At 63.5% G+C, this 13261-nt stretch overlaps 2 protein-coding genes across 2 annotated transcripts in view; one reads left to right on the top strand and one right to left on the bottom strand.

Annotated features, from left to right (window-relative positions):
* PCSK4 (proprotein convertase subtilisin/kexin type 4) overlaps positions 1 to 7843 on the top strand; it is an 8442-nt gene extending 599 nt beyond the window's left edge. Inside the window, exons 2-15 of the mRNA XM_026064745.1 lie at positions 1286 to 1390; positions 1803 to 1898; positions 2087 to 2215; positions 2958 to 3034; positions 3171 to 3259; positions 4211 to 4383; positions 4568 to 4780; positions 5046 to 5146; positions 5528 to 5631; positions 5818 to 5935; positions 6165 to 6344; positions 6671 to 6795; positions 7104 to 7223; positions 7443 to 7843. Coding sequence (XP_025920530.1) covers positions 1286 to 1390; positions 1803 to 1898; positions 2087 to 2215; positions 2958 to 3034; positions 3171 to 3259; positions 4211 to 4383; positions 4568 to 4780; positions 5046 to 5146; positions 5528 to 5631; positions 5818 to 5935; positions 6165 to 6344; positions 6671 to 6795; positions 7104 to 7223; positions 7443 to 7843 — 2031 coding nt within the window. The remainder of the gene's footprint in view (positions 1 to 1285; positions 1391 to 1802; positions 1899 to 2086; positions 2216 to 2957; positions 3035 to 3170; positions 3260 to 4210; positions 4384 to 4567; positions 4781 to 5045; positions 5147 to 5527; positions 5632 to 5817; positions 5936 to 6164; positions 6345 to 6670; positions 6796 to 7103; positions 7224 to 7442) is intronic.
* A 4671-nt stretch (positions 7844 to 12514) lies between these two features.
* Positions 12515 to 13261, bottom strand: part of ADAMTSL5 (ADAMTS like 5) — a 6530-nt gene continuing 5783 nt past the window's right edge. The window contains exons 11-12 of the mRNA XM_026064744.1: positions 12912 to 12997; positions 12515 to 12822 (exon numbers count right to left, since the gene is read on the bottom strand). Coding sequence (XP_025920529.1) covers positions 12515 to 12822; positions 12912 to 12997 — 394 coding nt within the window. The remainder of the gene's footprint in view (positions 12823 to 12911; positions 12998 to 13261) is intronic.

Raw genomic sequence — 13261 nt, 5'->3', positions numbered from 1 at the left:
GCTCGTCCCTGTTTGGGGCTCGCCCCCCCCACTTGGGGCCTGTCCCCCTATTTGGGGCTCGGCCCCCCATCTGGGGCTCGTCCCTGTTTGGGGCTTGCCCCCCTATGTGGGACCTGTCCCACCTCTGGGGCTTGTCCCCCCCATCCGGGACCCATCCCACTGCTGGGGCCTGTCCCCCTATTTGGGGCTTGGCCCCCCTATTTGGGGCTCATCCCTGTCTGGGGCTCATCCCCCCATCTGGGTCCTGTCTCACCTCTGGGGCTTGTCCCCCCCATTTGGGACCTGTTCCCTATCTGGGTCTCATCCCCCTGTCTAGGGCTGTCCCCCATTAGGGGCCTGCCCCCCCCATTTGGGGGCCCGTTCCCCAGCTGGGACCTGCCTCCCATCTGGGACCTGGTCCTCCTTCTGGGGCCTGTCCCAAATCTGGGACCTGATCCCCTATCTGGGGCCTGTCCCCCCCCATCTGGGACCTCGTCCCCCATCTGGGGCCCATTCTGCCATTTGGGGCCTGTCCCCCATCTGGCTCCCTTCTGCCATCCCAGGCCTGGCCCCCCCAAATCCGACTCTCCCAGGCCGACTCTCCCATCTGCACCCCCCGGGGCTGCGGGGGGATGCTCGGGCCCCCAATCCAGCCCCTCTTTCCTCGTGTCAAAGCTCCCGCCTCGACGCGGGGAGYGGGAGCCCCCTTCTCCCTGCCCCACGGCACCAGGCAGCCGGCCGTCCAAAGCTGCCGCCGGCCCACGGCGAGGAAAGGTTCGTGGGGCAGGGAGGAGGCCAGCGTGTGAAGCCGGGGACGGCGTCCGCATCTGCTCGCTGGCGTATTTTTCGCTCCCGGTTGGTCTGTCTTCTCCCCACCTCTCTCCCGCATGCATCTGCACCGGGGAAGCTTTTAGCAGGAGGCTGGTTTTATTTTAAAGGAGGGCATGCAATTATTCCATCTAACAGCGTGAGCTAGTGGTTTTCAACTCTCTCCAGCACGCTGAAGCAGATGCAAATGAAAATTAAGGAGGAAATCAGTGCAATAGGGCTGCATGGACCTAGGGCCTAATGGCCTTCGGTATCTGCATTAAAGCTGCCCCCAGAGGCTGGCTGAGTGAGGAAACAGAAAGCTCGTCTTGAAGAGTGCCTCATCTCCAAACGGTGCTCCCTAGTTGTCCTGCTGTACACGACTCATATATTAAACATCTCCCTTTGATCTCTGCAGCCCGTGTCGAGCCGGCACGCACGCCCCTCGTCTAGCTGCTTGTCTAGAAATGACCTCCTGAGCAGCTCTCTGTGTCTGCAGGTGATAGAGGGAGAGCCTTATTACCATTTCAAACACCGAGGCACCGTGCAGAAATCCTTAAGCAGACACTGGGGCTGGAACATGCGCCTGAAGAAAGAGCCGAAGGTAAGAGCAGGTGATTGCAGGGGACCGAGGTTACCAAGCATGCCACGGCAGGCAGAGATAAGAGTTCAGGCCTGGAGACGCTGCAGCGGCATTAACGCGTCCAGGTTCGTTTGCCGCGCTCGGGGGCAGCTGAACGGTTGCTACCTGAGTGGTGTGGTTATCTCTGTGACACTGTGTTGCACGGTCCATCTGGCCACACAGCCAGAGATTAGGAGCATTGAAGGCTCCTTCTCCTCCTAAGGTAAAACAGCCATGTGCGAAGGTGTGGGATACACCAGCCATGAATATTGCAGGCGTGTAGAGGTTGAGCGGAGGCGCTGTGCGATCGAAGCGAGCGTGAGGCATGCCGGGTGGCCCCAGGAGGAGCCCCCGGGTCTGCCCGACACCAACGAGGGACCTGCTTGCTGTTCAGGTTCACTGGTTTGAGCAGCAAACTGTGAAGAGGCGTACGAAGAGAAGCGTCACGGTGGTGCCGACAGATCCCTGGTTCCATAAACAGTGGTACATGGTGAGATTTTTGCTGCTCTCGCTTCCTGTCTCACCCTTCTAATCCCAATGTCCTGAAGCAAATCATCTCCCCTACACGTAAATAGGACTAATACTGACAGTGATGATACAGCAGAGTAGTCTCTGAAGGACGTTCACAGCCTGCTGCTCAGAGCGGCCCTGGCTGATCAGATTTAATCTGTTTTCCAGAACAACGATGTCAGTCCAGATCTGAATGTCCTCACCGCTTGGGGCAAAGGGTACACTGGYTTGGGAGTTGTGCTCTCCATCCTGGATGACGGGATTGAGAAGGATCATCCAGACCTGTCTCCTAACTACGTAACTATAATTACTGCCTCCAGGGCTAAGTAACGAAGGCTCCAGGAAGCTGCATACTGCTGCTTTACAGCATGCTGTCTCCAGGGGAGGGTAGGAGCCAATACCTTTATCTAGCTGGTGGGACTTTGCACTGGGAATTCAACCTCTCCCTGGCTGGATCAAAAGGCTTAGTATTTTCACAATGAATTCTTACATCAAGGAAACATTAGAACTTGTACATGCAATTTGTAAAGCAACGCTCAAGCCCCAAAAATAGTCAGCTGTAATTAGACCAAGCTGCAAAGCAAGTAAACCTTGTAAGCCCTCACGTGCTCGGAAAGCAAAGAGAACAGGTGAATCTTAATCAGTTGCTTATAAAAACACAGTTTCAGTGTTTCTTAGTTCCTCTTTGCTAATTCCATGGCAGGGAGTTAGGTTAGACTCACCCATAGCCCCAGGCGTGTTGTGCTGTTTTCTCATCGAACGTGAACCGAGGTACTATGAACCAGCACCATGACATGCAAAGTTACAGTGATATAATGAAATCCTGTTTAAAACAATTTCAAGTTAATCTGATGCAGTTGCTGGGTGCAGATGGGCCTCCCCTGCGCTGCCTGGGTTGCGAGAGCAGCGTGCTTGCTGGGAGGCAGGGTGATTCAGAGGGCCAGACACAGGGCTAAACGCCAGGAAGTCTGTTTCAAGTTGTTGCAACAACAAACTTCTTAATGCAGTTTTCTCATGCTAGTGCCCCTTTCTGCAATAGGATCCCCTTGCAAGTTACGACTTCAACAGCAACGACCCTGATCCACAGCCCAGATACAACGCCTGGGACGAGAACCGGTGAGTTTTCTTGGCTGGTCGTCCAGACAATCTCTGTTCCCTGTGCTGGGTATTTCTTATCTCTCTGGGCTGAGACGATTCCAGGCCCTTTTTACTCCTCACTGAGGATCGATCATAATCTAACTCTACCCCTCAGGCACGGCACACGTTGTGCAGGAGAAGTGGCAGCTGTAGCCAACAACCGAGTTTGTGGAGCAGGCATTGCATACAACGCAAAAGTTGGAGGTGAGCAATTACTCCTACTCGCTGGCGTGATGTGGGAAGGGAGTCACGAATGAGCTCAGACGCCCTGGAGGAGTGTGTGGCTCCAGGCCCACAGTGAGGCTGTACCTCGTCAGGCTGATACTAATGTCATCTTGATCCAGATGCTGCAAAGACAGCTTTGGCTTCAAGAGCAGCGTGGCCAAATCAGTATTGCAAAGTCCTTGTTGGCAGGGATTTCTGCCACCCTTGTCCCTGTTCTGCAGGCGCTCCGAGGGGAGCTGCAAGAGTCAGGGCTTTCTGAAAAATCAGGCCCTTGAACTGCCTTGTAGCAGCACTTTGAAAGTGAATCTCTGGATCTTGTTTTGTGTGTGTAAAAGCATCGAGAGCTTCCCACAGCAGCTGGGCTGCTCTGGAGGAAGCTGATGGCTTGTAAGACACTAGAGGGTGCTGATTAGTTACAGCAAACCGAGCAGCGGTGCGAGGCTTGGCCGCTGCAAGCCTGGTCCGCAGAGCTCCCCTTGGCACGGCCCGGGGGTTGCTAGGGTCCCTGGAGCCATGGGGATTTAATGCCCCTTCTACAACGAAAGGTTTGGCCAGGCAGCACCAGCGACACGCAGGCTTAGGTTCCCCTGAGGAAGCGCGTGTGGCAAATAGGGTTGAAAGCTGGGATAACTTGCTGGGCTTAACTGCAGAGGGATTAACAAGGAGCCTCGGGTACGTGCTCACAGCAGTGGCTGCGCAGACCTGCAGGAGCCTGATCTCCTTGTGGCAGGATTATGCAAAAGGTGCCCACGGCAACCAGGGAATGAAGCCAGGGGCCAGCGCAATCCCACTCTGTCCCTGGGCTCCCATGGAGCACGAGATGCTCATGTCCACCTGGAGCCTGCTGCAGGGCATCGCCGGCTGCTGTGGCTGCCCAGCTGCTGTTGCGGCCTCTCGAATGCTGCCGCTCTCATATTCCTGGCCCTGCAGGTGTGCGGATGCTGGACGGTCCCATCACTGACATTGTGGAAGCTCAGTCCCTGAGCTTCCATCCCCAGCACATCCACATCTACAGTGCCAGCTGGGGCCCTGAGGATGACGGGAAGACCGTGGATGGGCCGGGAGTGCTGGCCATGGAGGCCTTCTACAAAGGGGTCACAAATGTAAGCACGGCCTTGGCCTTGGGGCCTCCGAGTTTGCTGGCTCTGAACCCAACCTGCTGTGAGCAGGAGCTGGGCTGGCACTAGGTCCTTGCGCTGCAATGGGAGAAGGTCCTCTAGGCTCTCCACAGCACGTTGCTGGGACAGCATGCAGGGGAGGACTCCCTGCTCCCACTCCGTCTGCCAGGGGCGGGGAGGCCTCGGTTCCATCTTCGTCTGGGCCTCCGGCAACGGCGGGCTCCACCACGACAACTGCAACTGCGACGGGTACACCAACAGCATCTACACCCTGTCGGTCGGCAGCACCTCTGCAAGTGGTCAGATACCCTGGTACAGCGAGGCCTGTTCCTCCACCCTCACCACCACCTACAGCAGTGGCACGAGGAGCGAGAAGCAGATTGTGAGTCTCCTCCTGGCTCTTCCCGGGGCAGCGACCCTCTAGCAGACACCAATTCCCAGTACAGGGCAGGCTCATCTGGACCCTTCTTACCTGGGCAGGGAGAGGGGGGGCTTTATTAAAATATCTGTATTAGGCCTTGAAGGCTTGGAGGGACCAGGAAAACAGAACCCAAGGGAGCTTTTTTTGAAGGGATCCATTCCAGCCAGTCCTGCCCTCTGCTTCATCAGCAAGCAACTGCGCCAAGAACCCCCCTCTCCTTCCCCAGGTGACCACCGACTTGCACCACCGCTGCACCGACAAGCACTCGGGCACCTCTGCCTCTGCCCCGTTGGCTRCTGGAATGATTGCCCTCGCTCTGGAGGCCAAGTAGGTCCCAGCGAGGCAACGGTCCCGTCCCTCGGCCCAGGGCACGTGCGGTGCCTCACTGGGACCCTGCAGTGCCAAGGAAGGGGGGCTTCGCCCTGTTAGCGGTGGGGCTTGGGGATGCGGAGCTGAGGTCTCCCTGTGCTCTCATGGGGCAGCCTCTTCTCCTGTGGGAGAGGGGCCAGAGACAGGAAGAGAATTGTCCTCTGAAGGTGTCCGTTTCTCCCATTTTGGCAATCAGGGAAGTTGTGTGTGTGGGGCGGGGGGACTAGCTTGGACCCAGACAACTCACTTTCCAATATCAAAAGTTAGAAGAGCCAAATTTCAGCCTCAAAAGATAACCCAAAATAGAGACCCCTGTCCCAAAGTCCTCCTTGCTTCCAGCCCAGCACTGACCTGGCGTGACATGCAGCATCTCGTGGTCAGGGCCTCCAAGCCTGCCCACCTGCAGGCAGAAGACTGGGCTGTGAACGGGGTCGGACGCAAGGGTGAGTGGATGGCTCGGCCGTTGCCGGGCCTGCACACTTCTGCTTCCCTTCTGCTGTTTCTGGAAGRACACGTTGCCCCTTGAACTATTTGCCAGCGTTTCTGGGGCAGGAGCCCTCTGGTACTCTCGTGTCGCAGGTCTGTGTAGGGACTCACGTGCCTTCTCTTGGGTGGCATTTACCTTTCAGTGAGCCACCACTACGGCTACGGGCTCCTGGATGCTGGCCTGCTGGTGGAGCTGGCSAGGAAGTGGACRGGAACTCGGCCTCAGCGGAAGTGTTCGGTCAAGGCACTTCACACCCCCCGGTAAGGAAAGACACCCCCCCCCCCCCCGGATCCGACTTCACATGAGTTAGTGCAGGCACTTTCTTATAGCAAAATCATGCTGTGCCCAGTGCAGGAACTGGGTCTTGCTTCTCGGGAAAGTGCTGCATGGCTTCTGCTGTAACCACAGGGCCATGGTTAGAGGTTGTGGAGGGCAGGAGGTCCATGGAGGGGGAAAGAGAAGCTCTTACCTCTGCCTTGTACCTTGTAGGAACATAGGCTCCAAGCTCACCATCTCTGTGAACGTCTCCTTCTGCTCAGGAAGGACCAAGGGCATCCGCTCGCTGGAGCATGTCCAGGTCCAGCTCTCTCTGAGCTACAGCAGGAGAGGGGACYTGGTGATCGCTCTGACCAGCCCGATGGGGACCACATCCACACTGGTGGCTGTGCGGTAAGGGGGCTCCGTGGGCGTTCAGCAAGTTCATGGGGAAGCACATTGCGATGGAAACATTGTGGTGCGGAGATTTACCTGCTGCCCTGGGACAGAGGGGGTCTTCTCCGACAGCTTCTCCCAGGGCCAGAAGACCCAACCCCACAGTGAAATGGCTCCTTCTGGCCCCCATGGGAATGGGCTCACAGTGCCCAAAGCCAAGACTCCTCTATAATCCATGCTATGTCTTGGCAATGCCCCGTTATACCAAGAACTGGGAGACTAGGACCTCCTCAGACTGCATCCCTCCCCTTCCGCCTTGTGCTCGTGGCTCTCTTCTCCTCCAGCCCCTATGACACCAGCAGGGAGGGCTACAAGAACTGGACCTTCATGTCCACACACTTCTGGGATGAGGACCCCCATGGGACCTGGACACTCCTCCTAGAGAACAAGGGCGATGCYTATAACACAGGTGAGCATCCAGGGCAGCGAACCCCATTCACTGGGCTCACCCAGTGCCCAGTCATTCTTTCCTCTTCCTTTCCCCTCTCTTGATTAGCAACTTGTTGGTCTTGTTCTTTTCCTGCTCCCTGCTGGGCACAGGGTCTGGCTCAATCCCTCTTTTTCTGCAAGGTTTTGGAATGGGCAGGGTCACATTTGCTTGTGTTTTGAGGGTCTTCCTGGACAGCATGTGGCCGGGAAGGGGGCATTGCTTGCTCTCTTCCGCGTGGCCCCAGAGCTCCTGGCAGCAGACCAGGAGCCCCATCTCCTGCCCCGCAGGCATCCTGACCAGCTTCATCCTGCACCTCCACGGCACAGACGAGGACATGACGGGCCGGCGCTTGGTGGCCTCTGCTGTGAGCGAGTGCATTAAACGGGACGCGCAGGGAGCGTGCGAGGGTGAGCGCTCCCCTTTCCAGACACCGACTCTCCTGGGCTGCCTGATGCAGGCAGAGCCACTGTGCCACCCAGGAGGCTTCCCCAAGGGGCGTCCCTGTGCTGTGCGCAGGGCACTGAGTCTTTGGGCAGGAGGGGACAGTGCTGTCACAGGCACCTGGGGCTGACGGCAGGCTCCCAGCCGCCTCTCAGCCCCAGCTCACGCCACCCACCCCTCCGCAGAGTGCGGCGACTCGTTCTACGCCTACCAGCGCTTGTGCCTGTCCTACTGCCCTCCACGCTACTACAGCCTCACCCGAAGATCTGCCTCCCCGCACGCAGCCGGCGTCTGTGCCGAATGCCACCCCTCCTGCTACACGTGCCAGGGTGCTTCGGCCAACAACTGCACCGCCTGTCCCCCCGCCTGCACCTTCGACGAGCTCTCCCGCTCCTGCTCGCCTCCGCGGGGCTTGCCCAGCCAGGACGCGCTGCAACRGGCGCATCTCCCCGTCCTCATCCTGCTGAGCCTGATCTGCGGGAGCCTGATCCTCTTAGCCATCCTCTAYGTCACATACCGCCTGGCCTTCCGTGCCGGCTGCCTCCGTTGGTGGCAGATGGTGCCTGCTGGCCTTGGACCGGGATGACGGAGTTACAGCAGCCCCCAGCTGACGGACACGCACACTCCAGAAGCCTGCACGGACACACTTGGCTGGATCCCCAGCCTGGGACAGAGCTGGCCTTCCCAGGCCTCCGAAATAAACTGTTGYTGCCATTCTGGGCTGCCCTCTCTCGCTGGGGAGACAAGGGCGACTTCCCTCGCCTGCAGCTCCTGTGCTGATCCCACCCCGTTTCCAGCTCCCCGTGTCGGCAGGGACACGGGGACGGTGGCTTACCTCCCTGCCTGGCTTGTCCCCTGCGTCACCCCCGAGACTTGAGCGTGCCGGAGGCTGCACACTGCTGCAAGTGAGCTATTTCCAGAAGGGCTCAGCTGCACGTCCGAGAGCGGAGCAGGAGCCCTGCGCCCTTTCCCAGGCGCGGAGGGACAGGGGTAGGAGGAGATGTGACTTCCCTCCAAACAGCTGCACCCAAGTAAACACATCCAGCTCCGAGCATTAGCTCAGCCATGAGCTCACGCAGCTTTTGGCAGGGCAGACGGAGCAGGACTCCGAGCTGCTGCTCAGGAAGCCCAGTGTGGTCCCGGGCTCCTGATTAACAGCAGGCTTTAGTGCCTGCGAAACGGGGGCTGCTGCACCCCGCAGCCGCTCTGCCCTGACCCCGGCTGCAGCAGCACAGCGGGGGCGAGCGGAGGCAAACGCCCTCGGCCCTCGCCCTCGGAGGAAGGCTGGCAGAGGCGCAGCGGCGGCTGCGTCCCGGCACGCAGCGCAGCGCCGGGCAGGCCTGGGACAGGCACGGGGAGAGCTGCCAGCTGGGGCCCTCCCAGGGGCACCGCTGCCGCCGCGAGGAGGCTTGGCCTCCGTCTCCAAACTGCGGCACCGAGCCTGCTCAGGGCAGCACCGGCCCAGGGGAAGGAGAGCTGCGGCTTCCCAGGCTGGGAGGGATTTGTCCCACCGCCGAACTGTGCCATCCCCAAGCTCAGCATGTTTGCGCAGCTGAGACACGCTCGGAAATTAAAGGAGAGAGCAAGACCTTTGTCCAAGCATATAATCACCCAAACCACCCCCTTGGCGGGACGTTACAGAGCAGAGAGTGCAGGAAGGGCCGGGACGGAGCCGGCAGCTGCCAGTCCAGCACGGCAGCCCTTATCCACAGGGTTTTCCAGGGAAGGCAGCTGAGAGCAAGAAGCTGTTCCTGGTGGGACCCCAGCCCCCTCGGCAGCCCTGCTCATCCCCCTCGAGGGACGTGCTGGGATTCGTGCCACAGCCACGGAGACCAGAACTTTGGAGCCAGATTAAAAAAGCAGTTAATGACTGTCCCAAATTCCCCATCCCTGGATGAAAGAGCTGGATGTGCCGGAGCAAGGTTTCCCCTATGGCAGCACGAGCCCTGCTGGCCCCTCCGAACTAGGCTGGGAGCCGGGTGCTTCCCACTTGCCGGCCAGGAGGGCTTTCTCCAGGAAACGCTTGCTGCCCTCCCACGCGGGCTGGCTCAGTCCTCGGCCAGCAGCCTGCGGAGCGGGAACCGCCGCCGGATCTCGGTGCGCACGTCGTCCTGCGCGGGGAGAGCGCGAGGGGTAGAGGAGGCCTCTGCCCCGGAGCCGGGCTGCGGCAGGAGCAGCTCCGAGCTTGGCTCCGTGCCGGGGAAGCCCGTTCCCACCCCATCCGCGGGTTCCTCACCGCCTGGCAGAGCTGCCCCAGCAGCGGGATGAGGTGCAGCAGCTCCTCGTCCCGGGGGTCCCCCCACCACCTCGGCACCGGGATCCAGTTGGCAGCCTGGGGAGAGAGGGCGAGCGCTGGCCACGGAGGAGCCGTTGCAGCCACGATGCTCCCGGGGCCGGTGCGGTGGGGTCGAGCCTCCCCCCAAAACACGGAGCATCCCCCAGGGCCGCTCTCAGCTCCCCCCCCCCCGACACGAAAGCCAGCGATGCCGGTACCTGGGAGGGAAATCCCTGGATGGTGTGGTCGAGAGCCACCGACTTGGCCAGGTCCCTGCTCAGGAGGGACAGGTCCTTCCAGTAGCAGCCCCGGGCGCAGAGGCAATCCCGCTGGGAGAGGCAGTGCCTGGGAAGGGAGGCAGAGGCCGTGGGCACCAGTCCCTGCTGCGAGGAGGGCTCCCGGGGTGTGTGTGTGGGGGGGTTCTGCAAGGCCATCACCTGATCAGCTTCCTCTTGGGGTCCAGCACATCCAGGACCTTCTCCGCGTAGTCCTGCTTCGCGGTCGTGAAGACCGAGATCTGGAGGGGAGGGGAGCAGATAAGGGGCCCCCTCCGCCGGTGGCAAAGCTGGGGGACCGACCCCGGCGCCCAGAGGCTGCGGTTCATGGGACTGCCCAGCCTGGGGGTCCCCACGCCACCAGCCCCCGCGCAGGCYCCCCCGAGCCCTCCCCACCCCGACGCAGCCATACCCTCCCCGGCTCTCTGCGGACCCCGGGGCAATATCGGGTTCGGGGGCTCCGGGTACCTCGTAGGTCTTGGAGAGGCTCTCCAGGAACTGCCGCACGTGGGGACGCAGCTTCAGGTGAACCTRGAAGGGGAGCAGCGTCTCCAGGCAGCCCCGGACCGGCCACCGGCACCCCAGGACCCAACACCCGGGTCCTGCCCAAGAGCGAGGAGCCCCRCGGACAGCGGGCGGGAGCCTCGGCCACCCTTTTCCCCGGCATTTCAAGCCCAGGGCTGCAGCTGGGGCAGGGACCCCCTTCTCCATCCGGATGGGAGGACGCGGGCGGAGAGACCGCAGGGCTCCTCACCGCCATCCGGCAGCCCCAAGACGCCGCCGCAGCTCTCCGTGCCCACCCCGTCGTCCCCGCACCCCGCTCGCCCGTCCCCGGGAGCGGGGACCCCCCGGTGGGCGACCCACCTCGTAGGCGTCTCCCTGGAAGGACGCGGTGAAGGTGGCCGCGGCGTCCCGCAGGCGGCCGGCCAGCACGGAGGAGCAGACCAGGGTCCCGTCCTGCAGGCGATGGGGCAGGGTCAGACCCGGCCCCGGGGTCCCGACCGACCCCCCCCCTCCCCGGGGTTCCCCCCCCAGCTCACCAGCTCCAGGACGAGCGTGGGCTCCGGCGTGCTGCGGGTCTTCATGGGGCCCCCCCGGCCGGGCGCGGGGGCCGGGGCGATGGGGGGCAGCCTGGCGGGGGGGAGGCAGAGGGTTGGTGGTGCAGTGGGGCTGGGGGGGGGGTCACAGCCACCCGCTCCCGCGTACTCACAGGCTGGGGACGGCGACGTCCTGCTGCTCGTCCGCGGGGAGCCCCGAGAAGTAGATGCCCCCRGGGCAGGGCTGCGGCGGGGGGTGCGCGGGCCCCCGGGCGACGCTCCTTGCCCGGGCAGGCGTTGGGGCGCCCGCGCGCTCCCCCCTCTTCCCCGAGCGCGGAGGGGTGGACGCCGGCTTGCAACGCTCCGGATCGAGCCGCGGCTTGGGCAGCCGGCCCTTCCCGGGGGTGGCGGGCTCTGCGGAGAGGAGGGCGATGCAGTCCCCGGCGTCCCGGCCTCCCCACCGATGGGCGATGCCCCCCCCGACCCTCCTCACCTCGGCACCCCTCTCTCCGCCGGCGCGCCCCAGCTTCGGCGGCCGAGAGCCCCGGGGCCCCCACGTCCCTGCCGCCCTCCCCACGGCACCGCTTGGCCCGCGGGGTGACCTGTCCCGAGCTCGCCATGGCTGGGAGGGGAGCCAGTGGGACCTGCAGACCCCGGCGCAGGGCACCCGAGGGGGGTCTAGCACTGAGCCCCGATGCTGCCCCACGTCGCTCGCCCCCAAGGGCGGCTGGAGCCAGGGAACCAGCAGCCAGCGCCACCACCCCTGCCGGGGGCCAACCCCACCCCGGGGGGCTTTTCTAGGGCAAGGGCCCCTCTCCGGCCCCAATCATCGGCTCCTCCGCCCTCAATCCCGGCGCACCTGGCTCTGGCACCAGCTGGGAGCCCAGGATCACGGAGCGCTCGAGGCCGCCTGGACCTCYGGAGATCATCTAGCCCTAGACAGGGTCACCTGGAGCACCGTGCCCGGCATCGCGTCCGGGTGCCTTTGGAATATCTCCAAGGATGGGGATACTCAGCAGCACCCCCAGGTCCCCTCCTCCCTCGGGGGCTCATCTCTGGCTCGCGGTCATTAATTGCCCGTTAGGCTCCGGACCCCCCAGGGCCGGCAGCCGCGACGTGGGGCATCCCGGGCCCCGGTGCAGCCGCCCTCGGGGGCTCCGACGACGGGCGAAGCGCGAGGGCTGGGGATGCCGGCGGCCCCTCCGGCTCCCCGGTGCCCTCCCCTGCCTCAGTTTCCCCCAGGGGCGCGACGGGGCAGCGCTTCCATGGCCCAGGCCACCGCAGCATCCCGGGGCCCGTCCCGTCCTGTCCCCGCAGGGGCCCCGCCGGCCCCCGGGTTGGGTTACGGGCGAGGGGGCTCTGGCACGGGGAAGGACGCGCTCGCCTCCGCCGGAAGGGAGATAAAGCGGCGGGTCCCGACCCCGGGAGGCTGAGCCTGGCCGGCTTCCACGTGCCACCGGCGCCACGAGCTACCGCCCCGCGCCACGGATGGGCACTCGGCATGGGGACACGCCGGGGGAGCCGCCGCCAGCCAGGAGGGGACACGTGGCGAACGAGGTGGTATAAGTTTATTCTCTGCAAAAAAAAATAAATTACCGCCCCCCACCCCCGGCAGACCCCCCCTCCCCCCGGGGACGGCGCGGGCGGGGGCAGCTGTGCACGGGGGCTGCTCAGGGCGGCCAGGCGCAGCGGCGGGCCGCGTCCCGCACCAGCCGCTCCTCGCGGGGCGACCAGGGCCGGGCGTAGCTGTCGTCCTGCAGCAGGATGCGGTTGAGCGTGTGCTCGTGGTTGACGTGCCGCCGCGCCATGAGCAGGTACTCGCGGCCCGGCAGCAGCCGGGGGCAGCCGCACGTGTTGGACACCCAGACGTACTCGCGGGACACCAGCGGGAAGCGGTGCCGGTACGGCGTTTTCACCTGCACCTCGTAGCGCGTCTCCTGCCCCACCGCCTGCGTGGCCAGGATCCGGGCCTGGAAGACTGCGGAGCGAGCGCCGGGGCGGGCTGAGCCGGGGTGTGTGTGGGGGGAAACGGCCCCACGAGGCCCCGCACCCCCCTGCAGYGCTCACCGAAGTCGCTCTGGCAGAAGTGGCGGATGCGCTGGGATCGTCCCTTGGGCGTCCGGCACCTCCCGCATCGCCCTGCGGCGGCAAAGCTGCAGCGGGTTAGCAGGGAAGGGAGCGGGGAGGCGGCACCCCCGGGACCCCCCAGCCCCTCTGCCCTGCTGCACGCCGGCGGGTCCCGGGGACGGTACGTCGGGGCAGCTCCCGCCGCGTTTCTACCCCCCCCCCCCGGCGATCCGCCCGCCGACCCCTCTCCCCGAGGCGGGCGCAGGGTCCGGGACCCCCGGGCGCCCCGCGGGGCAGCAGCACCTGCGATGGTCCCGCTCCGGCCGGGGGGTTTTCTCCGTGGCGTCTCC

This window comes from Apteryx rowi, unplaced genomic scaffold (genome assembly GCF_003343035.1).
Source record: "Apteryx rowi isolate R43461 unplaced genomic scaffold, aptRow1 scaffold_220, whole genome shotgun sequence".
In the NCBI taxonomy this organism is placed as follows: domain Eukaryota; kingdom Metazoa; phylum Chordata; class Aves; order Apterygiformes; family Apterygidae; genus Apteryx; species Apteryx rowi.
Note: the sequence above shows the minus strand (reverse complement) of the source record. Positions and strands in the feature narration are given on the sequence as shown.